This window comes from Rosa chinensis, chromosome 6 (assembly GCF_002994745.2).
Source record: "Rosa chinensis cultivar Old Blush chromosome 6, RchiOBHm-V2, whole genome shotgun sequence".
In the NCBI taxonomy this organism is placed as follows: domain Eukaryota; kingdom Viridiplantae; phylum Streptophyta; class Magnoliopsida; order Rosales; family Rosaceae; genus Rosa; species Rosa chinensis.
In genome coordinates, this window is record NC_037093.1 from 18,525,338 (window position 1) to 18,552,466 (window position 27,129).

A 27,129-nucleotide genomic window follows, 5' to 3' on the forward strand; every position below is an offset into this window, starting at 1 on the left:
TATATACATACATACATACATACATACATACATACATACATATAGCAAAGGTAAAATTCAGATTTTTGGGCCCGAAAGCCTGCAAGCCCGGCTCGAAATGAAGTCCTTGTTTGTGCCAAAACGGACTTTGGGCCCGAACCTTAAAAAGGGGGCGGCGTATGGGCTCAGTGAAATTTTAGTTGGACCCGGCCTGTGCCCAGCCTTAGTCTTTGTTCTTGTGGATGTAAATGTTTTGGGCCATTTGCTTCCCTTTTGTTTTAGCTTGAAATTATGCCCCCTCTTCCTCATCATTTTCGAAGGGAAGGTCCCATATTGTCGCCATAAAAACCAAATGACAACGTATTTTTAAGTTCAAACATAAAGAGTAGAAATAACTAGGCTTCTTTTAGGAATGTTCAAACATAAAAAGTTGCATTTAGCATGTAAATGAATGCTATAAAGAGAGGCAGAGCCTTGGAATTATGCTAGAATGCAATATCGTTGTACCAGTCCCAGTAACTGCAAACATAGATACCAATATATGAATAAAATACGATCATGTAGATGCATAGAAGTAAACTAAACAAAAGAATGTTGATTATATACACAAGCATTTTTGTTTATAAATAGGGTCAAGGGCAAACCAATGATTCATTTTTGAAACTACTTGTAGAGAAGCTGGTCTGACGATGTGGTGTTAGCTCAGTGGTTAGAGCACCCACTACTTATGTACGAATTCATGGGTTCGAGTCACCATGGGGGTAGGAGTGAAATCCTTTGATCCTCTTTTAATAAAATAAAATAAAATTAAAAAAAAAAACCTGGTTTAATAGACGAAACTAGGAACTAGATTGAGCAAACAACATGTATCTATTTATATATAAATGAAATTGAAGTGTAGAGAAGATCAATCCCAAATTGGGAAGATATGGAACCCAATAAACTAACCTAACTGTGGACAAATAGAGAATAAAATGCGCGGATCAGCTTCATTATACGCATATCGGTCTCAAAAGGAGGGAGAAAATGGGGAAATAGAGTTTATCAAAATTGAGTGTTGGATGTTATCATGATAAGAACAAATAGTTATTATACGCATATTGTCCCATATCATTCAATTGAGTTGCATGGTAGGACAATGAGTATTTGTTCTTCAGAATTTCAACATATTATGGGTGTACCAGAAGGAGGAACGAATATAGATTTCATTGCCTCGAGTGATGTCAACTCTGATACGAACATGCGTCGGGATTTTTTGTTGGAAAATCTGACAGCATATCAATTCCTAACCTATTACAGAGGTTAGATGACACAGCAGATGACAATTTCAGAGTCAGTTTCATTTTATTAGCATTGGGTACCTTACTTTGTCCCACTACATCAACAAGCATCCATCCGAAGTATCTTCTGCCACTGAGAGATCCAAACAAAATAAGATATTTAAATTAGGCAAGTTATTCATTTGATTTTTTGGTGGACAGTGTGTGGTCTTTCAAGCATAAGAAATCACGGTACATGTGCGGGTGCGTCATTTTTTTACAACTTTATTATTACAATATTATTGCACATGGGAGAGCTCTTGTAGATTATTCAAAGCCACCTATTACTGTTTGGGGGGGAAAAGGAGTCATCAAAATTAATTAAGTGGATCTCAAAAATGGAGGGTATGAAAGTCTTGATATTAATCTAGTTCCCAAATTTGATGTCGTGAAGAGACGTGAGCATGAAGTGGGAGATGCATCTGGTTTGAAAAATGATATAGAATGTTTGAAGAACGTTGTTTGTAATATTGAGAAATCAGTTGATGAGCTGAAAGGTTGTTTGTACCATTCTTCCAAATGCTGTAGAAGAGGTGAAATGTGTTTTTAGAAGTAACACGTTAACAAAACAGTTGGAAGATCTAAAACAAGAATTTTTGAAAGCCACAAATGAACTAAAAGAGGGTGGGAAGCAGCTTAAAGAGAAAGTGGTACAAAGTGATCATACCAATGATGTCAATGCAAAGGATGATGTACATGATGTTCAACAGAATACACACATATTTGAGTCACCATATGTGAAGGAAGATTTAGTTGCTTCTTCATGTCATCTATCGAGCTACGTTGAGTTACCAAATATCAAGGTATGTTTTAAAGTTTTAAACATGCATGATACTTGAATTATTCTTGTTTCTAGTTATATTTGTGTAATTTTTAATTTATAATGAAGTGATTTTATTCTAAGTCATAGCTACGTTGCATATTTTCTCGTAGGCCAAGGCTAGGGAACTTAGCAATAAAAAGAATGAGGTCTCATCAAATGATATTAGTCCCAAGAATCTTCGACGCACTGTTGAAAGAAAGCCTGGCCACCAAATCTCAAGTCCATTTGTACAGTTGGAAATTATGGGAAATAAAATAGATCTTATAACTGCAAAACTAATGGAGGATAAGCCAAGAAAACTGCAAGATATTGGTCCTTTCACAGGGTGTCGTGGTCTTTATGATGACGATGTATATTTGATTGCATTTGTATTTTTGGAGACGGAAGATGTGGAGTAAGTCTTTTTCATCTCAACATATACATGATGAAAGATGAACACTATTTATATCAATCTATCAAGTAATCTAAAATTGTTATATATATATATATATATATATATATATTGTTTTCGTGTTCCAGTTTTAGAATTTTCCAAACTGATTATGAACATCTTGACCGTTTAGCAATGAAATGCCTAGAGCCGGGGGGACTTGTTACATCTGAGGTATGACCTTATTTTGGACCTCAACACTATGGAAATATAATTTGTTAACTCTCACAGTTGTTTCCTACACAGGTTATAAATGCAGCAGTTAGTCTTCTCAGGGATCCAGAGTCATCTACTTGGTATTACACTACATGTTTTTCGGTATGAATCTATGTTTTCTGATTGCTTTGAAATGTATATGCAATATATTATAGATGGAGTATATTGAGGTTGGTATGTTAATACAGGATAGAGCAATTAAGGCTGCCAAGAAAGGAGGTGATGATTGGCTGGAATTTGTTGCCACAGCACCAAAAAGGTTTGCCGCAATATTACAATATAGAAAAGGCCTTAAGAATGGAGAAAAGGTATTATACAATGAGTGCTTTTATAGATTAGTCCTAAAATAATTGCTCATTATATTAACACGTCCTCTTTATAGATATTCATCCCCATGCTGGATCCAGATACTACCCCAAGTCACTGGTTCTTCATTGTGATTAAAATAGCGACAACAGATGTAGAAATATGGGACACCTGCCCGAGCCCTGCACGCAAAATGGCTCGAAATGATCTTGTTTATTATGTGGTAATTTTAAAGAGTGAAATCATTATTTCCATTATAGTTGGACTGTATTGCACATCACACTTATCTTATTGTTGTTTGAAATACAGCTTTTGGCATTGGACACAATATTTGACACTGAAATCCAAAGCTGTTTCAAGAAAGGATGGTCGTTTTGTTCATTCACAGTTAGGAATGTAGATGACATTGTGTAACATCCCGTATCTTCACTTACCCGTTTACTAGTCATTTGGACGGTAAACGACAACTACTTTCACTTTTACCGTCGTTTCGATACTTTTAGTGGCCCTAAAATATGACTTTTTGTTCGGGTCAAAATTTGAGAAAATGTTCTTCATGAAAGTTGTAGAGGACGTTAAACCGAGCGCGTGCATATGTGGTACGTAAAAATCGGAGTTCATATGCGAAAGTTATGGCCAAAATACTAAAGTTACTGTTCATAGTAATTTTCTATAAATAGCCGAGTTACTGTGGTAAGTTTCTATTTTCGGAAACTTACCGAGCCCTCTCCCCGATTCTCTCTTCCTCTCCCACCTCTTCACCTTCTTCCGGTCATAACTCCTCCATCCGGCGACGGATTTTGACGTATAAGATGTCGTTGGAAAGCTCTCTTCCTTCTCTTCATTTCTGGGTTCGTTTCGTAGCTTGATATGAACTGTGGAAGGTGCAGCAACGAGAAGAAGAGGACGGTCACTGTAGCAGTTTTGAGTCAACGCCGATATTTTCCAATTCCGGCAGTCTCCGGCCACTAAATTGGCGTCGAAGGTTCGGTTTTTGACATAGATCATTTCCCCTAAGGTCTTTCATTTCAATTTACAGTGTAGAGGTCGAATTAACAATTTCAATTTCTAGGGTTGTTGGAATTTCTGGAAATTTTTCACCGGCCAAATTGGAGCTCTTCCAGGTAAAATTGGAACTTGTTGTAGTTGAGAAAGAGGTTGGGTTTGTGGAGTAGATGGTACTGCCAAATTTTGGTGGCCATCGGAGGTGGTTGCCGGTGGCGTGTGGGGCCCACGCGCTGCCACTGTTGGTGGCGCGTGGAGGCGTGAAGGACAGTGTTTTAATTCCGGTTTTTAGCCCATTAAATCCTATAAATTGTGTAGAGCTTGTATGTGAAGTTTGGTGATTTTTGGAGAAACTTGGAATTAATTATGAATTTCTGAAGTTTAGGGTTTCGATTATCGAATTACGAGAATCCGACCGTCGGATATCTCACGGTTTTGCCTTGGAACCTTTAAATTAACGAATTGGTATTAGTGGTATAATTTGGGCTAAATCCGAGGAGAATTGGGAGGTGAAATTGTGAGGAATTGATTTTAGGAATTGTATTAAATTATTGAAGAATTATTCACGGAATATAATTGTGTACAGGATGACGGAACACGAATGCGTGTTCGTCGGAATAGTACTGTGAGTGGACTTTTGTTTTAAATAGCGATGCATGCATTTATTTTCTTAAATAATGCTCTAGTGATTATTCATATTACTTTTTGAGGAAATGAATTAATTTTTGGAAATTGATTTCGAATTATATCATGGATTTGCTTTCAATAATGAGTTTCAAAGGTTAAATATTTTTAAAACATATCGCTTTACTCCCATTTTTTAGTTAATTTCCTTTTTTGTTCTAAGAGTTATGATTAATCAATTTATTTTCTAATATAAAACATCACAGGTGAAAAAACTTTGTAATTGTTAATTTGTTGGTTTTGATTTATAATATTATTTGATGAATTCCTTATTTCCGAGGTAAATTTCTGGAATTAAGCATATCCCTAATCACCGAGTTAAGCTCCTGGAAGATTTTTAAGATGAGTTTCAATGGAGTTGGATATTCTCAATTGTTTATTGACTTTCAATTTTGGCATCGGGAATGCCTAATTAAGGATTTTGGATTTGGTTGGCTTCTTGGAGATTTTGAGAGATTTTTGGAAATGGGATTTACCTATACTAATTTCCGGTAAATCTTAGGCCTATATTACTTTCTATAACTTAAAGGTTACTTCATAAGACCTTCTTAGGCCTATATTACTTTCTATAACTTAAAGGTTACTTCATAAGACCTATAAGAGGTGATGGCTTCAAACAAATCCCAGAAAGGATGCAATATTCACAAATTCTGATAAATTTTAGGAGGCCTTCTCTCTATAATATACACACCTGTAACAAGTAATTAGTTACTCTTGTTGATCTCCCAAAAGTATCAATTGGTATATGTTAGCCAAGCTATGAGATTGTATGCATACTAACTCGTTAAGCAATTTTTTATATAGCCAAAAACTGCAGTGTCTATTGTTCAGTATGATTTAGTGCCTTTCGATACATATTCAAGGCCTTGCAGTTTTTGGGCAAGCTGCTGCATTGCAGAAAAAACACTATTTACATTACATCAAGGTTCTATTCTGAATGTATCTAGTTATTCACTGATAAGTTTTGGATATAGCCTAGTTGACCAAACGGATCGTGTATGTGGTGAATTTATGGGTTTTGTAACTAGTTAGCTTAGCTTTGAGGAAACATGGTTGCCGAAATTCTGCATGGGTTGTAATTTAATCTTTTTGAGGTTAGCTTAAGTAATGTTTATTGGGGCTATAGGGCAGCAGCCGAATTCAGGTTGGGTTTAGGACTTTGGACAACTGAAAACTATGGGAAGGAACAGTGGAGACAACACTTCCTTTCAAGTTTTGATCAGAAACGATTTGTGATTAAAATTCCCAGCTAAGATAGCTACGTATAAGCATGTTACTAACCAAAAAAGCCGCTTCTCTTAAACTCATAAAAACACTAAAAGCAAAGATAGTTTCCGAAAAGGCAAATATGCAGTACAGGACTTATAAAGTTCCATTGCTATCGCTTTTGCTGTATATGCAATTTTCATTTGATGTTCCATGTGGGCACAAAAGCTAAATATGTCAAAATTATAAACACAAACAAAGATCAGCTGTGTCTTTAAGTGTTGCATCATTGTTTCTCTTAGTTCCCCTGTTTTCAACTGTGTTTCCCCACCAGCGCTTTGTAGAAATGTCTTGACAAATGAACCAAACGTTAGCAGAGGTACTGACAGTTCTCGTGCATCTACTGTCAAGTGTCAACTCTACCTTTGGTTGATGACATTGCTTGAATACCTTCAACTCTCCTTTTGCTTGTTGCTAACAACTATAACCTAACAACATATCAACTATTCAAGTGTTTGTAAGGAGGTTTGAATTGTGTAAATTACATGTGTATAATCAACAACTTTTTTAATTCTAGGGTTTTTGACCAATGTCCGTTATGGACTAACCAGGGAATTCACAGTGAATTGCCCCTGATTTCGGTGCTCTTTTGATTTTCCACAGCAAGGAATTTTCTCAGAGAAGGTTGTTTTTTTTTTTCTCAGAGAATTTTCTCAGCATTTGCAAGGTTGCAGAAAAAGTCTTTGTTGCTGCTAATGTCATCTGTTATCGTGATATCCAATCTTAGATCTCATTCAATCTGACTTTGTGAAATTTTCATTGGGGCTGGTTTCTGAGTTTACCTTTTGAAATCATTTTATAATTTTCTTTGCTCCAGTTAACCAACTATACACACACACACATATATTGTTTTTTTTCTTTTTTGTTTTCTTGGTTCATGTGGGCTCACACCGAGGTTACTTTTCTTGTTACTGATGTTGTTTTTATTTGTTCATAGGCTTGGTTACATTTGTTATGAATACTTATTCGTCACACGGTTATGTTGCATCCTTCAGATTTTGAGATCAATGAATTTATTATTTTTCATACATTCAGATTTATTTCTTTTGAGCATGGCAACTGGTGGAGCATTGGAACAATACTATTGTTACCGAAGCAGGGGAAAATACCAATGCAAGTGCCTCAATGGAAGCTGGAAATAAAACTACCAATTCATCTAAATATCTCGCAGTTGTCATGTTCCTTGGAAAATCGTAAGTCAATTTTTTTTTTTACTGCTGAGTAATTTAAACAAGTTCTGTGTAATTTTATCTTTCCTCTGGTTTCTGTGCTCTAGTAGTTTTTATTTGTACTTCAATAATGGAATGTGCTGATTCTTCACTTTGAGAACACAATAATGGAATGTGCTGAAAAAAAAGTCCATGGTTTAGATTCCTTTCTCGAATAGGGTTTCAGTTTTAATGTTGTTGGTTTCCAGAACAGCTGAATGTGATTTCCTAGATGAAAATAAAATAAATAAAATTTACAAGGACTCCTAGTTTCCTATTCCTACTAGGAGTGGGATTTTTTTTTTTTTTTTTGGATAATGGAATCCTAGTTCATTTAGAAGTAGGGCGCCTCAGCGCTTCTATATATGTCTTCTTATTCTTCCTTATTCTTCCACTCCCCCTTCTCAAGGTTCAATTAATTAAGCTTGAAATTGAAGATGTCATCATCCTCGTCTTCTCTGCAAGTTGGTTCGGAGCCCAGCAAGTCAGATCCCGATAAGAAAAGGCGCCGGAGTGAGGCTTGGAGTCAAGAAGACGATGAAGAGATTGTTCCTCCACACCTGAAAGATCAAGTTAAAAGTATAAGAAGTTCGGCTGATAATGATGATGATGCAGCAGCTGCTAAAGTTGATGATGATGAACAAGTGCAGCAATTCAATTCGGAGCTATTTGAGAAGCTCCAGGAGGATAGAAAAGCACTACCCATTTATGGATTTCGTGATGCATTGCTCGACTTTGTTCAAGCGAATCAGGTTGTTATTATTTATGGTCCAACTGGGTGTGGAAAAACTACACAGATACCCCAATATCTACACGAGGCCGGATATAGCAAAAAAGGGATGATTGGGTGCACACAGCCACATGGAGTTGTTGCTATGAGTGCTGCTTTCAGAGTTTCTAAAGAAGTGGGTGTCAAGCTCGGGCATGAGGTAGGATATTCCATTCCTTCTAAGGATTGCACATCTGAAAAGACTGTTTTGAGATATATGACAGATGAAACGTTGTTGCATGAACTCTATGGTGAACCAGATCTGATAAGCTATAGTGTGTTGGTGGTGGATGGGGCCGATGAGAGAACCCTCTCAACTGATATCCTACTTGGATTGTTAAAGGATATTCTTCGATTTAGAACCAAACTTAAGATAGTCATCTCCATCCGAACTACTGATCATGCTGATAAGTTAAGTGGTTATTTCAACAAAGCTCGCATTCTCAAAATCCTACTAACAAGGCGGATGAGTTATGGTTACCCCAAAATTGAATTCATGAACGCACCAATAGTAGATTACTTGGATGTAGCAATAGGCACTGCACTTCAAATCCATGCGACAGAACCAACCGGGGGAGATATTTTGGTCTTACTCACCGATCATGAAGAGGTCGAAACAGCAGAAGAAGAATTGAAGCTAAAAGCAGCTGGCTTGGCTGAAGAGCTGATTATCTGCCCCGTACATGAAAACCTGCCTGCTGAGCTTCAAGCAAAAGTTTTTGAGCCCACACCTCACGGAGCCAGGAAGGTTTTCCTTGCCACAGTGGCTATCAATGGGGCCAAATATGTCATTGACCCTGGGTTTTGCAAGAGGAAGTGTTATAATCCAAGAACTGGTATAGAGTTAATGCAAGTCGCTCACATCTCAAGGGCAACTGCATTACAAAGGATGGTGGTAAGTGAAAGGGGAAGTAAAACGGCCCCTGCCAAGTGCTTCTGTTTATATACTGATCATAATTATGACAAAGATTTTGATAAAATCACAGTGCCAGAAGTACAATGGACTAACCTTGCAAATGCTGTTCTTAGGCTTCTGCATCTTGGGGTTAATTTATCACAGTTTGAGTTTACTGACCCTCCACCTACTGAAGCATTGACAAAAGCCTTACGAGTGTTATTTATACTAGGTGCTGTAAATACTGAGGGTGAGCTTTCTAGGGTTGGTGCACAGATGGCGGAAATCCCTTTGGATCATATGCTGTCCAGGGCGGTAGTTGCTTCAATTGAGTACAAATGCTCAGCTGAGGTTATTTCTATTGTTGCCATGCTTTCCACCGGTGGTGATTCAGTCTTCTATCGACCACAGGACAAACATACAGATGCCGACAATGCGCGATTGCATTTTCATTCTGGGAATGTGGGGGATCACATTGCATTGCTTAGAGTTTACAATGCATGGAAAGAGGCAAATTTCTCAACACAGTGGTGTCACGAAAACTACATACGAGTTAGAAGCATGAGGAGAGCAAGACATATTCGGGATAAGCTTGAGCAGCTATTGGAGAAGGTCGGCTTAGAGCTCACCTCAAATCTAGTTGATTTGGAGCCTATAAAGAAGGCTATTACCACCGGTTTCTTACCTCATTCTGCAAAGCAGCAAATGAATGGATCTTATAGAACAGTCAAAGAGCCAGATTCACCAACTATCCGTATACATCCCAACTCGGGGATGGCACAAGTGCTCCCGACGTGGGTTGTGTATCATGATTTGGTGCCCACAACCGGAGAATATATGAGACAGGTAACAGAAATCAAGCCGGAATGGTTGGTTGAAATAGCTCCGCATTATTACCGGCTGGAGTATGTTCTGGATGTGGTTTAAAGAAGATGCCTCTCTCTCTCAAATTTGTAATAGTTTGATATTGTATCGATTCTCAAGGAAAAGAATGCCTCTGTCTTGCGTGTGTTATTTTACTTCTGGTGGGGTTTAGACTGTAATTAGTTAACTAGTACCTCTTCAGACTTCAATCAATATAAGTTCTTTCCTTTCTCTTCAAACCAATCCTTATGCTAATTGCTTATCTTTTTGGTGCGTGCTGTGGATGAGGGTGAGTGCGTCAGACCATATTTGCAGTGCGCTGTTTCGAAGCACGTTGACATATTAAAATCTAAAACCAACAGTTGTGTAAGTTAAAGAGTTTCATGCAGCAAACAATTGCCCCAGAGAAAGAAGGATTGATTGCAAGACTCAAAAGTGTGGGATTCTTTTAAAAAAAATTATCAAATATCATAAAAATTCGGAAGTGACAGTAGAAACCTAACACTTCAGCCGGCCTCTGACAGTTGTTCCGCTCAAGTGAGTGATCATCTACAAGAACAAGAAGTCTTAAAAACTGAGATGCATTACACATATAATTCATTAATTTGCTGGTTTTGGTTTTGCAAAAATGAACATTTAGAATTCATGTATGGATTCTAAGAAAACTGCTGGCAAAAACATTATCATATGCTTAGGGGTATTTGACAATGCCAGTACTCAAGATCCTGTTCTATGTCAGTTTACTGAATTAATGGGGCACAATGTACCCTAACCCTAATATGAGTAGGAGTTCTTCTTATGTACCCATAGCACCCAGGACGACCAAGGTTAAGGTTAACCAGTGGAATTCTATTTAATTTGCTGATGCTTCCGCTCCATCTGGCTTGGTTCTATGTCTAGCAGCAACACCCTTCCTCCGACATTGTGCCTCTCAGCAGCTGCTTCCTTCTGCTAACCAACCATGCTTCTTACTTGTTATCAGTAACAACTCCTGGCAGAACAAATATACAAATAAAAAAAGAAAATAAATTAAAGTATAGGAAGAGAAAATAGTCCTCGCCGGAGCCATCTTCTTCGCCGGTTCTCTTCTCATGGGCTTCGCCACCAACTACTCGTTCCTCATGTTCGGGAGATTTGTTACTGGAATTGGCGTCGGTTATGCCCTCATGATTGCTCCTGTCTACACCGCCGAAGTTTCTCCGGCGTCATCTCGTGGTTTCCTCATGTCTTTTGCTGATGTAGGTTTGTTTGTTTGTTTGTTTCTGGCTTGTTAGTTAAATCATAATCTTTGAAGCACTTATCAAGCAAGCTTTAGAATATTCTCTTGGATTTTACCCAACAAAGCGTCAAACAGACCAAAGTTGATGTAGGACGAGAATGGTTTAGCCGGTGTTTGAGCCCAAAAGTAAGTTTGGCAAAATCCTTTAGTGGGTCTGAGCCAGTGGGCCGATACTTGCGGCCCAAAATGGGATTACATGGACTTGGGTCGTGATGCTGCTTATCCCATATCTCATAAGGAGATATCATCATTAATTGCATGAAGATTTGAGCGCTTAGAAGGGCGCGAAGATATATTTGCACTTAATACGTGCGTATCCTACTGCTCGCATCCAGCGATCACGTCTAGGATTCTAAAAGGCAAAATGTTTCTCTGGCCGATACTTGCCTACATTCTAGCGACGACAGAGGCGGATAACATTAATTATCGCTTACGATAGATATCAAAACTATTAAGAGTTTTGATTTGATTCAAGGCCAATAACTGTGGCCTAAAATATAGTATTTCATTCCTATTTGGACAATGAATCTGCAATAGCCTATATATAGAGGCTAAAGACAATACAGAAGGGGCTCTCTCAAATCAATCAATCCCAGCGATTACAAAGCCTCCCCGGAGCAAACCCTCAACCTCGTTGAAACCCGGTGACCGCCCGCCAGTCCTAGTCTCCTCGCGAGCCGACTGTCAGCCTCACCAGTTCAACCCGGCGACCGTACTTCCAGTCCCAGTCTCCCCAGGAGCCGACTGCGAGCACAACCGCCACTGTTACTTCCAGCGAAGCAAGGGTAACGCCCTCGCACCCAGCGAAGCTAAAGTCACGCTTTAGCAAACCCGTGCTTCTCTCAAACTTCCCAGTGATTGCTCTGCTCAGCCTCTCAACGTTGAGTATCGATTTGGTGAACGCAAAGAGACCACAACCAAAGCCCTTACCCGCGTAAGGCAAGAAGTCCTTCTCCGGAAGGCAAGAAAAGAACCCTGTGACGAGGTTGGTGCTCTCCTCGTCCACAGCGCTTGAAGAAGAAGTCAGGTCACGGGACTACCCCAACGACTGCACCCCGCGGTGCTGGCACGCCTGCGCAACCACTCGCTCAAAAGAGACTGTTTGCACACCAGCTGGTTTTGGAGCCAAACATTTTGGCACGCCCAGTGGGACCTCTTTACTAGGGTTTCTTTCTGAACGCAACCATTGGGAAGTCTAGCAATAACCCTTACCAAAAAGGCTACGCTAGCTGCCCAAAGCATAAGACCTCCAGCTACAGATCGCATTCTCGTGCGGACTGTCGTGGTCTATCTGAGGAACAAGTAACGCAACGATTCTCTCTGCAGGCTCAATCATCCAGTATGTCAACTTCGCAAGGTGAGAATCACTTGGCCGCAACTGAAGGTCAGAGCGTCAACACTAATCAGGCTAGCGAGCCTGTTAGTCCCTCCACTGTCAACGCTGTAGTGGAAGCGGAAGAGGCTTTTGTTTCGAAGCCTATCCCGGAGGGAGCAACCGTCGATGAGACTATCGCGATCCTTATGGAGAATGTCGATAACCATCGCAAGAAGATGGACGCGGATCTAGCCAGAGAAACCGCGAAATCAGAGAAGCTCCTCCGCGAGTTTGAACAGCGCATGACTCTTTATGCGGAGAATACCAGGCAGCAGGTCACACAGACAGAGAGCGCCTTGAAAGCGCAAGCTATAACTATCGCTGCCGCACAAGATGAGCGTCATATGACAATTCTGAATGCTATAGCGGATCATTCCAAGCAAACCACATCGAACATTGCTGATCTCCGCAAGGAAGGGGCCAACTTGGCAACTGAAGTGGCTATGCAGAGAGCTGAATTGAACCACGCGAAGGAGGTGATGCACACGGCTTTAGGAGACCCTAATACCATCCTTGGTTCTCTTGGCCAGTCGTTCGGTTCAGGCAAGTACGTGCCACCAAATCAGCGCGACAAGGCCAACCAGAACGTCGGTTCTTCGTCGACGATGGCTGCTGCTACTCCATCGAAGAACAAGGAGCAGGCCTTGGTTATTCCTGGCGGTAAGGAAAAGGTTGCTTCATCAGGTGGACAGGCTGCCAGGAAGCATCAAGCCTCGAAAAGTACAGGAGCTGCGTCAGAACCTGCGACTTTAGTCCAGTATGACAGTGACGGAGCGGAAATAACATATCAAGAACTGCCAGGAAGCTATTATGCGCTCGACCAAACTGGCACTCCGGTCAAGATAACCGCTCTGTCAAAGGAAGAAATTCTTCCTGCAGTGACTCTCCCGCCAAAAACGGCTACCCGCACTGTACATGGCGGGGAAGGATCAACAGTAGTAAACCAGGTAGCCCCTGAACAAACTGCTCACCGAGCTTTGGTGATACCCCCTCCACCTCCGGGTCCGGATTACGTGAGACGAGACGAGGTAGAGGAGATGATCAGAATGGCAAACCCTAGGGCCCAGCCAGATGGAGTGTACGAAGGACCTTTCCCGCCAAACATCATGCTCGCACCCTTCCCTCGAGGTTATAAGAACATTATTTTTACTACTTTTTCAGGGGAAGACACGGAAGATGCGGCCACTCATCTGGCCAGATTTAGGGTGCAATGCGGCCAATATCAGAACGATGACGTCCTCAAGTGCAGGATCTTTGGTACCTCCTTATCCGGCGCTGCCTTCAGATGGTTCTCTAAACTTAGGCCAGGGACAGTGGCGGATTGGCCGGCGATGGAACTACTTTTCCGGGCAACTTTTGGGAATATTGAGCCTGAGGTAGATCTGGCCTCTCTTACTCAGATGGCCCAACAGCCCGCAGAATCAGCAGTCTCTTATCTTCAACGCTTTCAAATCCAGAAAGCCAAACTGAACGTCATTCTGCCCGAGAAGGAGTTGGTCAAGTTGGCGGTTAAAGGCTTGGAACCCCGGCAAAGAAAGAAGCAGCATGGCAGCATGATACAGTCGATGGGGGAACTCATCATAGAAGTAGGCAGTTTTGAGCATCTCCTTCGAGAAACAGATGCAAGGAAGAACGCTTCTAAAGGAACGTATGTGCCCGGTAAACACCGTACGGTAGCGGCCCTGAGCTACCAGCCGACCACTTACGACCCTTATTATCACCGCGGTACGCCAGAGATGAGCCAGGACGATGAAGATGAAGAGGATAATGATATAGCTGCCTATGAACTGACTGGGAAGAAAAGCTCATCTTTGAAACAGTTGAAGATGTCCAAGGAGCCTGTTAAGCTCAAGTCAATGGCTTTCACTAAGCCGGAGTTCGCGGCATATACCTACGATGCCAACAAAGCGCACGAGATTCTCGACGAAATGATTGCTGCGAAGATGGTAAAAACTGATTTTGGGCCGTTTCCGCGGCCAGAGCAGTTGAAAGGAAAGAAATACTGCAAGTTCCATAACCTGTGGAACCACAACACTGCGGACTGCGTAAAACTTAAGGACCAAATTCAGGTATGGCTTAATAACGGTAACTTGCAGGTCGAAGCTCCAGTCACCGCGACGGCACTAGTGGATGTGGACCCCTTCCCTGATACTGGGGTTAATATGGTCAACATAGACTGGAGCAGGAAGCAGCAACGGAAACCGACACTGGATTTGGCCCCAAGCGAACAAGGTTATAAATCCGCCGCAGGTGAGGCATCTGTTAAGGATAAAATTGCGACAACCAACCAGGCCTCACCTGTGGTTCTTTGTTCGCGATGTAAAGAGGAATGTGGTATCCAAACGCCACATGAAGAAGTTGAGCAGACATTTCGCTTTGGTTCTCTACCACCAGTCAAGTGGACTTCCCCATCGCGGAACTATCAGCCTACCAGCCCGAGGGAACGGGGGAAAGTGACACCACCTCCTCCCAGAGATTCCAATTTATTCCTGAAACTAAAAGCAACCGCGAAAGAACCAGAGCGGGAAAAGGTCAGAAGTGAATGCAAGGATGTTTTGACCAAGCCCTATATACCACTTGCAGCAGCTAATCCCATCAAAGAAGGTAGATGGTACACCAGGGAAAAGGGGAAGGCAGTGGAGATTAGCCCGTCCAGAAAGAGGAAGCTGCAGCGCCGTTTCGGTGAAGCCAAGCGCACTCTAGAGGCCTTAGATCAAGGCCTAATCAAACCTTCCCAATTGGTCAAGTCGCCTGAACGATACCAGAAAGAGCTTGAGGCACTGGCCGCTAAACCACTAAGACCTCTTCGTGGTCTTGACAAGCAAACAGATTCGCTAATGGGAGCTTCAAAGCCCAGTGTGTTTTGCAGGATTACTAAAGAGATCTCACCGCCGCCTACCCAAAGGAACAGCACGCCAACTCGGCGACCGCACGTTCGGCGCAGACTCTCCCATGAAGCACCGGTGGTCAAAGCTTCAGTCTTCGACAGACTGGGGGCAAGGACAGAGTGGTTAGCACTTTGCAATGGCGACCTAAGAAAGTCCAAAGTGTGATCCTTTCCGCCCCAGAAGAATGTAGGGAACCGGAAAACCCTAAGCCGTTGGTACTTGAGCAAGAAATCGAGTCACAAGGGCCTGAACACTGTCAGGTAGAAGGCCTTACAGAAGAGTCGCTGGTAGATCGCTTGGCTCGGCAGTTCCAGACTGATATCCCATTGGAAGAACCCAAGATTGATCTGGATGTCAACATGGAGGGGACTGAACCAGATAATGTTTCTTGCAACATGGTTTATGTGCTCCCCGCGAGATATGCCTTGCCGGTCGCTGCCCAGTGTTGCGTGGAGGAGACAGACGAAGAGGGTGCGCAACCATTGCAGGTCACGTCCGCAGCCGCAACTCCGGTAGAAGACGGAGCCTTACCAGAACCAGCGGGGGTTCCAAACAAAAGGTTGCTCATGCATTTCTCTAAGCCAACACCAGCCATGGTCCAACACATGCGGCCGCTATACATTACGGCAGATATCGGTGGTGTCAAAGTCAGCAAAATCATGATTGACACTGGAGCGGCCGTTAATGTTGTCACTACTCGGACCATGCACTTGCTTGGAATCAAGCGGGAGAAAATCCAATCCACATCTCTTGCGCTAAAAACTTTGCAGGAACTGTCACCAAAACCCTAGGGCTATTGTTCTTGCGTATTAAAGTCGGACCAGCAGAGGGAGTCTATGCTTTCTTCGTGACGGATTGTTATGCGGCCTACAGCGCCATTTTGGGCAGGGATTGGATCCATCGGAGTTACTGTGTTCCGTCGACACTTCACCAAGAGTTGGTTATGTGGAATAGAGAAACAGACACGGCAGAGGTGGTCCCAGCCGATCCCCGTCCGTTTCCAGTCTCCGCAAATTATGTAGATGCCAGATACTATTTGGAACCTATCACTCCATTGCAGGTTAGTGGCATCGACGATAAGGGCCGCCCCACAGGGGTGACGGCCTCTGAACTGGCACAGTGGGGTCTCACGCTCGCAAGAGAAAGCTTGGAGCGGCCCGGCCATGCTGTGCCCAAACCGTTAACTGATTAATGGATTACGACCTCACTGAGGAGGGACTGGAAGCCTTCCACTCAATACACGAGCGGTTGTCATCATACATGGTGGAAAAAGAGGCTTACGATCGCATCGCGACCTTAGAGGTCGTCAATGAAGAACTTGCTGATCCGGAGGATGACGAGGAAGTCTACATTCAGCTCGCTCCAGCGGCGCTGGACGATACACCTCCCAAGGTTAAAGACCCTACAGAGAAGGTCAACCTGGGTACGGTAAGCGAGCCTATGGAAGTATCCATCAGTGCTTACCTAGAGCCTAACGAGAAACAGAGGCTCATCGAATTATTGCTAGAGTTCAAGGATTGTTTCGCGGAGAAGTATGAGGACATGCCCGGCCTGTCACCAGACTTGGTTTGTCATCAATTACCAACTCTGGCTGAAAAGAGGCCCGTCAAGCAGGAGCCTCGACGAATGAACTCCGAGACCCAGATCTTGGTAAAGGAAGAGGTAGAGAAAATGCACAAGTCAGGCATCATACGGGTGGCCAAGTATAACCAGTGGCTATCTAATATAGTGCCTGTCCGGAAGAAAAATGGCAAGATAAGAGTCTGCGTTGATTATAGAGACTTGAATCTCGCCACACCTAAAGACGTTTACCCCATGCCGGTCGCGGATATGTTGGTGGACGCGGTGGCGGGCCATGAGCTGTTATCCTTCATGGACGGCACTGCAGGATATCACCAGATTCCGGTCGCTGAAGAAGACAGACACAAGACTGCTTTCCGCTGCCCTGGTTTCGCGGGAGTGTTTGAATATGTAGTCATGCCTTTTGGCCTGAAGAACGCCGGCGCGACGTATCAGAGAGCCATGAACCTGATCTTCCACGACATACTGGGAAAGGTGTTAGAGGTATACATTGATGACGTAGTCGTCAAGTCTCAGAAGCGAGGGAGTCACATCGCAGATCTCAGGAAAGTGTTTGAGCGCATGCGCCAACATAAACTCAAAATGAACCCGGCCAAGTGTGTGTTTGGAGTGTTAGCCGGAGACTTTCTGGGGTTTATAGTCCACCAGCGAGGAATTGAGGTCCCCGAGGACAAGGCAAGCGCAGTTATTCATGCATCTCCCCCACGGACGAAGAAGGAATTACAGCGTCTTTTGGGTAAGATTAACTTTCTACGGCGTTTCATCTCTAATTCTGCAGGGAAAATCCAGCCCTTCTCACCGTTGCTGGGACTACAAGGACAGAATGAATTTGTGTGGGAATCCAAGCATCAGGAGGCTTTCGATAGTATCAAGGCCTATTTAGCAAGCCCACCAGTCTTGGTTCCCCCTAGACCCGGAGTCCCGTTAAAACTGTATATCTCAGCAGCCGCCGCCTCCATTGGTAGCCTGCTCGCTCAGGACGATGAGGACGGCATCGAGCACGCTGTGTTTTATCTCAGCCGTGTACTGACAGATTGCGAGACAAGGTATACCCCCATGGAAAAGCTGTGCTTAACCCTATACTTTTCGGCGTGCAAGTTGCGACATTACATGTTATCCTTTACTACTTGCATCATCGCTCAGACCGATTTGGTCAAATATATGTTGTCCCGGCCTATCTTGAGAGGCCGCATTGGCAAATGAGTATTGGCACTTTCAGAGTTTTCGCTCCAGTATGTACCCCAGAAGGCGGTCAAAGGGCAGGCTATCGCAGACTTTCTAGCACATCATCCCCAGCTAGAAATACCCGTACTGAAAGAGCTAGAAATTGCCTGCAACGCCACGACTCGACCAGATAAAGCATACATTCCTGAATACGAGGTCTGGTATCAGGCTACTATTTTTCTACAACCCTGGGTGTTATTCTTTGATGGCTCACGAACAGATGCTCTGGCCGGCGCAGGGATTGTTTTGGAGAATCCTGCCGGTGACCGTTTCTCTTATTCTTTCCAGTTCACGTTCCAATGTACTAATAATCAGGCTGAATATGAAGCTCTCATCATTGGACTCGAAGTCCTGTTGGAAATGGGCGTCCGGGACGTTCAGATTCGCGGAGATTCTCAGCTCGTGATCAATCAGCTTCTGGAAAAATATCGCTGTACGAGTTGGCTGCTCATCCCCTACTTGAGCCGCGCCATTGAGCTTCTAGACCAATTTACAGATGTTGGTATGGAACATATACCACGTGAACGTAACTTTGCTGCCAATGAGCTCGCTCAGCTGGCTACAGGCATTAGCTTGAAATACGGCGTGCGCGAGCGCATTCTGAAGGTTGAGCGCCGTACACTACCTTCGTGGCTTGCTCGCCCTGATCCTCCAGATGAGCCCGTGGTTGCGGTACTCGAGCCCATTGATGTTGATTGGCGGATCCCACTGGTTGAATACCTCAAACGACCAGACTCCAGCGCTGATAGGAAAATTCGTTTCCTCGCATTGAATTACTTCCTTAGAGGTGATGAACTGCGCAGACGTGGCGAAGATGGTATAGATTTTCGATGCGTCTACGGTCGCGAAGCCAAAAGATTGATGCGCGAGGTGCACACGGGGATATGTGGATCTCATCAAGCCGGACCTAAGATGCGTTGGCTCCTCAGACGTCATGGTTATTATTGGCCCAGCATTTTGAAGGATTGTATTGCATTCGCCAAAGGCTGTGCGGATTGTCAAGCACACGGTCCTGTCCAGCATGTTCCTAACATCCCTATGCAACCTATCATTAAACCTTGGCCTGCGCGAGGCTGGGCGCTGGACTTGATTGGGATGATCCATCCTCATTCTTCCCTACAGCACAAGTTTATCATTGTCGCCACTGATTACTTCACGAAATGGGTTGAAGCAGAACCTCTAAAGGAGGCCTCCGGCACTACCATTCGCCAGTTTATTTTCCGTAATATTCTCTGCAGGTTTGGCATACCTGAAGTGCTGGTGTCGGACAGGGGGCAGCGTTCATGGGAGGCCCCGTTGAAGAGCTGGTGCATGACTTTGGCATTCAGTTCACCCATAGTACTCCATATTATGCTCAATCTAATGGCCAGGCGGAGGCAAGCAACAAGATAATCATCACCTTACTAAAGAAGATGTTGGTGGAGAATCCTAGACAGTGGCACGATACTTTGTACGAGACACTTTGGGCCTATCGCACTTCTAAACGTAACCCCACTGCCACGACGCCGTTCGCGCTTATGTTTGGACATGACGCTGTCTTACCATTAGAAATTAATGTGCATTCCTTACGAGTCCAAGAACAACATCATTTGATTGGTGAGGACTATGTTCAAGCAATGTGGCAGGAGCACGAAGACTTAAGCGAGCAGCGCTTGGCCGCTTTGGACAATTTGGTGATGGACAAGCAGCGTATCGCCCGCGCCTATGACAAGAGGACGCGGGGTCGCAGTTTCAAAGACGGTGACCTCGTTTGGAAGGCCATTTTACCCCTGGGTGAAAAGGTCACCGGTCGCGGTAAATGGACGCCGCGATGGGAGGGACCCTTTGTTATCCACCGAATATTGGAGCGCGGTGCTTTTCACCTCAAAGACATCGACGGCGCTATCCATCGCAACCCTATTAACGGTCGGTTTTTGAAAAAATATTATCCCAGTGTCTGGGAGTTTGACGATCCTCCCGATTCTGTTTTTACTCCGACTGTGGGGCAACCTTAATTTTCATCGGCTCGCAGCGTTATGGTTATTCAGCCTTTTCTCTGTGGCCTTTCTGTTTTGTTTCTGCTCCCCGCTGAACATTGGGGGGCAACATCTCAATATCTATTAGGGCCTACACAAGAGGCTTCATTTTAAGAACCTATACAAGAGGTTTTGTTTATGATTATAGTTCATGTTATCAGTTACTAGGTTGTTATTCATGATCTTGACAAAACGTGTTATTTTTAAATACAAAGGCCTATACAAGAGGCTTTCATTTTGGATTATTTTTGCTTTTGCGTTTGTACAGATTTTTGAGTAAATCGAGCATTTTTATTCATAAAGTGGCTTTGCAGCCAGAAGCATACAACAGAATAGAGCAATACAGGTTCACATGCGAGCTACAGACATGAAAGTTTAAAGTGTTCGCCGTGGCCGTGTGGAGAAGGATCTAGACGCTACCACCTCAGAGCATTCTTCCCCCTATGATCAGATCCTCCTCCCATCTAAGTCGCCGCTGCTATCATCGATGCTGGAGGAAGAGGGAAATTCACTCCCCTGCTGGGGCCTCTCCTCCAGGCAGAGTTGGGCTCCAGAGCAGGCGTGACTCACAACCACATCTACCTCCTGGGGTAAATCAGAAAGTGCGTACCCAGGCCCCAGAGATAGACCGAGGAGGCAGAAAGGAAAGCCTCAAAGTGGCCTTCCTCCCCTCCTCGGTTTGCTCCGCGCAGGCAATCTGAAAAGTTGGACTCCTCAGAATTTGGTTCTGCCGCGTTAGGAGCGCGGCGTGTTCTTCGGTTTAACTGAGACTGGCAAGTTCATCCAGATTTTCAGTAACCAAAGACACGCCGCTGGACCTGAGATTAGGCCATGAGGCCTAACCAGGTCTTGAGATTAAGCCATGAAGCCTAAGAATCTGTGGCTAAGGGTGAGATTACGGTGGGAAGACTTTAGAAAATGGAGGAAAAGCAACAGGGCTGGCGAGTTCATCTTTGGAAGAAACATGGTGGTTGGGTTATCGCTCTTCTCTGGCAGCTGGTATTTATAGGGTTGATCTCACACCGTGCGGTAAGCAGTTGAGACGCTTTCAACGCCATCAAGAAGAGAATCAATGCGGTTAAATGCGATTATCTCGGAAATGGAAGATATTGAAAACGCGTGGGAAGCAGGACGGTCTCCAAGAAAGCAACCGCCCAAATTAGGATTATCTTTTCAACGGTCTTGCTTTTCATTAATTGGCAAACCTTAAGTGATATTTGGGCCGAACAAAGCGGGCTAAATATTGTATATATTAAACATATCCTTATACAAAGTAAAATGGGCCTAAAACAGGAGGCCTAAAGTTTTCGACCCGCATGGGTCAAGCGAAGCAAGTGCTCATCCAGACGAAAGCTAGCGTCGGCAGCAGCGTGCTCTGCTTGTCGAACTGCTTCGCGCGCTTGAGCCAAGTTCTGAGACATTGCTTCTAGCGCCGTTAGGGGTTGTTCTATCTGAGGCTCCTCCTGCGCCAGTTGGGCCGTGACCGTCACTAGTTGGGCCTGGGCTTCGATTAGTTGGGTTTGGAGATCCTGAATGTGGGTCCGAAGGTGGTTCTGTGAGATTCTCAGATCCCTAACGTGAATCGCTTGATCGCTTAGAGAGTCGCGAGATACTTCTGCTTGTTGTGCAAGGCCGTGATAGTGAACCTGAACCTGCCTGGCCTGCGCGGCCGCGGTCGTCCTATCTTTGATCCTTGCAGGAAGATTTTGCAAGAGCTCATATACTTCAACGAATTCATCTTCAGCGATGGCGCGTTCGCGGCGAAGTACCATCAGATATTCTTGAGCTCTGGCAGCTGCGCCTGGCAGTAAAATGTCAGGACCCAGGAGTCGCTGCAGATTGTCCCTCGCTTCATCCGCGACCCTCGGGGGAGCCACTTCGAGTACGCGAACAAGTCTTTCCAGCCTATTAGGAGGCTCAGGAGGAGGAACTGCAGCGATGATGTCTGCGTCAGCGGTAGCAGCAGCAGGGCCTACTTGAGGTTCGATGGTCGGGGCCGCAACTTGTTCTGGTACTGCATCCATATCAGCAACTATCTCTGGAATCTGGGGGGCAGGTTCTTGATTCGCCATGCCGTCATCAGCAGGCTCAGCAGGGTCAGGGACAGCGACCTCCTCAACAGGGACGTCACTCTGCAAAAGGAAAGACGGTCAGGTGTACAAGAAGACTAAGAACTAAGGCACCAATTTTCAATTAAGAATACCTCTGCCACAGGACCCTCGCATGAGACGTTTACTGGCATGGATTCCTGAGCTTCCTCATCAGGATTGCGATCAGGTGATGCGAGTGCTGGTGGTTGTGTAGCGAGCAGTTCCTCAGTCGATGCGTCCGGAAGGGGCGCATTCTCTTCCGTTTCATCGGAACTATGTTCTATGATCTGTACAGGGATAGAGGCTGAGCCGCCATCAGTGCTGACGGGAGGTGGAAGATTTTCAGGTCCCACGGATGTTGGCGCTCGCGAAGCGTTTGTCCCTTGAGCGGCGGATGAAGAGCCTTCTCCGGCATGGTTGGATGGTCTGCGACGAACCTGTAAAGGAGAAGGGTGTGAAACATGGGCAGAGACAGGGATAATTTCTAACATAGGCTCTTTGTTTCTTACCAGCCGGTCGGCCATCGGTTCATCTTCTTCCCAGGTGCCAGTATGAGCATCTGAGCGACTACGCTTGCGGGCTATAGCAGCCACGACCTGGGAGAAGCGAGAGATTAGCATTCAAATCACAAAGTTGGTCCTGAAGACAAAGGGTGCTTACGGTTTGTAGATCGTTGTCATCAGAAGAGGAAGAAGAGCCCTCAGCTGTAGCTTCAGCAAGTACTGTTTTTTGTTTTCCAGTCTGTCCAGCGGCCGGTGAAGCATAGTTTGTGCGGCGGCCAGGGCGCGGCGCACTCCCCTAATACAAACAAGAATGAGTAAATGAAACAAAGAAGGAGTCTGCAGAAATTAGAGTTGCAGTACTTACTTCTGGAGGTGGTTCACGAATGACGATGCCAGCCTGGGCCGGGCGAGGAGCTCGCGTAGGCCTGACCACTTGGAGGGGTCGAGGCCTGTTGGCGTCTTCAGAAAAGCGAGCGAGCACTTCAATATCAGTGGGGTATGGGTTCCTGAGCTCGCCAAAGAGAGTAGCGAAGAGTTCGTCATCTGGTTGAGTCCAGCAGTTAACAGAGACTTCTCTCCACCAAATCTCATACCCTTCTTCGGTTCCGTCGACAGCCTCTAGGTTTTGGGCCCAATCGGGAAGGTCGACCAGCACGAGCATACTTTGTGCCGGTGGGGGCCCGGAAGGTGGACCGAATCTTCTCCAGGAAGTGTTGTAGTTCCAGGCATCATACGGAGGGATTGGTACCAATTGGACAAGGCCAAATTGGCGGGCGAAATGGTTAGGAGCGTAGAGCTCATAGCTGAGTTCCTCGGTAGCGAGCCGAATGTCTGAACAAGAGATGGCGCGGCGGAACGCCAGGCGAGCCCGGTCGGGATAACGAGGATCGCCAGGGAGGAATCCATATTGTAACACAGAAGGGAATCGTCTCCCCAGAATTAAATCACAGTATGGCATGTCGTCTAGCAAGTACAGATAAGAAAAGCATTCAGAGTAGGGGGGAGATGAGTACTTGTCCTCGCAACAAAACCATCGACCTAACAGTTGATCGACCGGCGGAGATAGCAGGATATCTTCGCGGCGGAAGAATGGGAAGTAGGTCTGGATCCAGAAGGGTCCGGAAATGTTGGTCTCAAAGGGGTGCATCGTCGCTTGGTACAGCATGCGATAAATAGCGCCCAAGACCGGTTGTCCGAGCCCGATGTTGCGGCCGTTGTAGAGAGCCGTTGCTAAATAGGTCCAGGTACCAGTGGGCTTGCAGGAGGAGGTGCAGAATACGAATTTACAGAGCCAATACTCAAGGAAAGCGATTCCTCCGGTCGCATTGTGTTCCCGGCTGTAATATGCCAGCCATCTTGGGTATGAACCACTATGAGCGTTGCGGCCTTGCTGGGCCATGGTCAAAGTGAAATTGGTCGAGTCAAATTGACCATGCACATACGGCTCGCCATCGATGGGAAGGCCAGTGATGGCAAGGATGTCCAACAGGGTAATGCTCATTTGACCAAATCTGAAGTCAAATGTGTTGGTGGAGGTATTCCAGAAACAGAGGAAAGCAGCAAGTGGCGAGCGATTACCACCGCGAGGAAGGTGGAAGCACAAATCAATAGCATAGGTGATACCCGCAGCATTCCAGCGACCTAGATCTCGCGCCCGCGCCTCGCGATACCAAGAGGTTTCCTGCGCACTAATGGAGGATGGCCAATTCCCTATCTTGGCTCGATGGTCTTGGACACCCCAACCGCTAAAGTCTCCGGGAGTCCTTCGGAGGACTAGAATGGGCCGTCGGACAGGAAGACCGTACATAGCGATAGCATCGTTTGGGATAACACCTTGCGGTGCTGGGCCTAATCCGGTGTGGTGATTGGAAAAACGAAGGAGTAGGGGTCGGTGAATAGTGGTCTCTAGATGAATGCGAGCCCCGATACTGGTGCCCCAGGTCCGAGCAGCCATTTCGTTCAATTCTTCTTCCTGATCGACGACAATTTTCTTAGGGGGAGCCATTTCTGGGTCGTTTGCAAAGAAGATAGAGCAGAGATGAGTGCGGCTGTGAGTTTAAATAAAGAATTTTGTGAGGGAAACGATGCGACAGAAAGCGTTTCACAAATGAAGGGACGCGACCCTTATTAATGGCATCGTTTCAAGCGACCGACGCTTCTTTCTAAGTCCCCTTCAATCAGTTGCATTTTAGCAGGCCTGATTTCGGGGCCTGGGGGGCAATGTTTGAGCCCAAAAGTAAGTTTGGCAAAATCCTTTAGTGGGTCTGAGCCAGTGGGCCGATACTTGCGGCCCAAAATGGGATTACATGGACTTGGGTCGTGATGCTGCTTATCCCATATCTCATAAGGAGATATCATCATTAATTGCATGAAGATTTGAGCGCTTAGAAGGGCGCAAAGATATATTTGCACTTAATACGTGCGTATCCTACTGCTCGCATCCAGCGATCACGTCTAGGATTCTAAAAGGCAAAATGTTTCTCTGGCCGATACTTGCCTACATTCTAGCGACGACAGAGGCGGATAACATTAATTATCGCTTACGATAGATATCAAAACTATTAAGAGTTTTGATTTGATTCAAGGCCAATAACTGTGGCCTAAAATATAGTATTTCATTCCTATTTGGACAATGAATCTGCAATAGCCTATATATAGAGGCTAAAGACAATACAGAAGGGGCTCTCTCAAATCAATCAATCCCAGCGATTACAAAGCCTCCCCGGAGCAAACCCTCAACCTCGTTGAAACCCGGTGACCGCCCGCCAGTCCTAGTCTCCTCGCGAGCCGACTGTCAGCCTCACCAGTTCAACCCGGCGACCGTACTTCCAGTCCCAGTCTCCCCAGGAGCCGACTGCGAGCACAACCGCCACTGTTACTTCCAACGAAGCAAGGGTAACGCCCTCGCACCCAGCGAAGCTAAAGTCACGCTTTAGCAAACCCGTGCTTCTCTCAAACTTCCCAGTGATTGCTCTGCTCAGCCTCTCAACGTTGAGTATCGATTTGGTGAACGCAAAGAGACCACAACCAAAGCCCTTACCCGCGTAAGGCAAGAAGTCCTTCTCCGGAAGGCAAGAAAAGAACCCTGTGACGAGGTTGGTGCTCTCCTCGTCCACAGCGCTTGAAGAAGAAGTCAGGTCACGGGACTACCCCAACGACTGCACCCCGCGGTGCTGGCACGCCTGCGCAACCACTCGCTCAAAAGAGACTGTTTGCACACCAGCTGGTTTTGGAGCCAAACAGCCGGAAAACTAGAATAATAAAGAAGCGGCGTGGAATCAAGAAGAGTGATTGGAAAATAGGTAATTCACGCATAATGAGAGCTGACGCAGTCGGAAGTAACGAGGTTTACAAGCGATAAACCCTAACAGACATAATTCTGGAATCCACCAGAGAAAGAGAGAAAAATCTCTAATTTTTATTAATTTGATATGATAAACTGATCTAGTACAAAGTATAATGGTACTTATATAGGCATCCAAAACCCTAAATCATAGTCTAACAAGAAATCCTAAAGAATTCAAATTAAAAGGAAACTAAAAACCTAAAATAAAAGAATTCTAAAACAAATGTAAGACTAGCCTAAAAATATTAAATCCCGAATCGGATGATTAAAACGACATATTTAGGCCAAAATCCGTTAGGGCTCACTAAATTGAGTCTTGAAGATCTCGTCGTTCCCATTCTGAAAAGGTATCATGCGTCTCATAAGGACATTCTGGCCAAAAGTTAATCCCAATCTGCTTCGCAATTAAGACCTGACTTTTTGCACGAGTAACCCGAAAAGTTCAAAACTAAATTTTCTTGGATATTGCAGCGACTAGTACCCTCATTATGCGTGAATTACCTATTTTCCAATCACTCTTCTTGATTCCAAGCCGCTTCTTTATTATTCTAGTTTTCTGGCTAAACTAGGACATTCTCGTCCTACATCATTCTCCTCCACTATGAAAGAACTCGCCCTCGAGTTCCTCTTGAATAAAGAACAAGAATAGGTAGATTAAAGACCTGAGAAAAAATTCGACAATTGAACCTGTAGATTATTGGCCTGATCCTCTGCAAATTTTGATGGCACAATCATGAACCCAACGCTAAAGATGAGTTTATCATATGCATTTTGGCTCTCATACGCAACCTTAGTAGATTCGTCTTGGCTCTCAAGGTTGCATTCTTGAATGATATCTGGTTCTGAGTGATTTATTTCAGGCTCCAAGACTTCTTCATTATTAATTAATAACCATGTCTACATGAACAATTTTATCTTTAACCTCTTCTTAGTCATGACGGATGATTTCTTGGGGAGCATCTTCCATTAGAAATTCTTCTGATTTTTTTTTCAGATAAACTATTAATCTCAACGGGCAAAGAAAACTCTTTGGACTTTAACTTTTCTCAAAAACCTTAGGAGGG

General features: G+C 44.6%; 2 protein-coding genes across 3 annotated transcripts; both read left to right on the forward strand.

Moving 5' to 3' along the window:
• The first annotated feature begins 4,009 nt into the window (after window positions 1-4,009).
• LOC112170978 (pre-mRNA-splicing factor ATP-dependent RNA helicase DEAH1) lies at window positions 4,010-9,997 on the forward strand. Of its 2 annotated transcripts, XM_040508024.1 has the most exons (4): window positions 4,048-4,058; window positions 4,146-4,197; window positions 7,064-7,221; window positions 7,646-9,997. In XM_040508024.1, the coding sequence occupies exon 4, from the start codon at window positions 7,674-7,676 to the stop codon at window positions 9,825-9,827; it is 2,154 nt and encodes a 717-aa protein (XP_040363958.1). In that variant the 5' UTR covers window positions 4,048-4,058; window positions 4,146-4,197; window positions 7,064-7,221; window positions 7,646-7,673; the 3' UTR covers window positions 9,828-9,997. The 2 variants fall into 2 exon arrangements, with proteins under 2 accessions (XP_024164005.1, XP_040363958.1); XM_024308237.2 differs by lacking the exon at window positions 4,146-4,197 and having other exon boundaries at window positions 4,010-4,058.
• A 7,286-nt stretch (window positions 9,998-17,283) lies between these two features.
• LOC121049974 lies at window positions 17,284-19,503 on the forward strand. Its single transcript, XM_040508476.1, has 3 exons — window positions 17,284-17,910; window positions 18,121-19,134; window positions 19,234-19,503. The coding sequence occupies exons 1-3, from the start codon at window positions 17,284-17,286 to the stop codon at window positions 19,501-19,503; spliced, it is 1,911 nt and encodes a 636-aa protein (XP_040364410.1).
• Window positions 19,504-27,129: the final 7,626 nt, after the last annotated feature.

Coding starts and splice junctions, on each gene's coding strand:
- LOC112170978 (XM_024308237.2), top strand. CDS start 7,674: ATGTCATCATCCTCGTCTTCTCTGCAAGTTGGTTCGGAGCCCAGCAAG.
- LOC121049974 (XM_040508476.1), top strand. CDS start 17,284: ATGCCTTTTGGCCTGAAGAACGCCGGCGCGACGTATCAGAGAGCCATG. Junction 17,911..18,120: donor CTGTGTTTTATCTCAGCCGT/GTACTGACAGAT, acceptor TTTTCGCTCCAG/TATGTACCCCAGAAGGCGGT. Junction 19,135..19,233: donor CACACGGTCCTGTCCAGCAT/GTTCCTAACATC, acceptor TCTTCCCTACAG/CACAAGTTTATCATTGTCGC.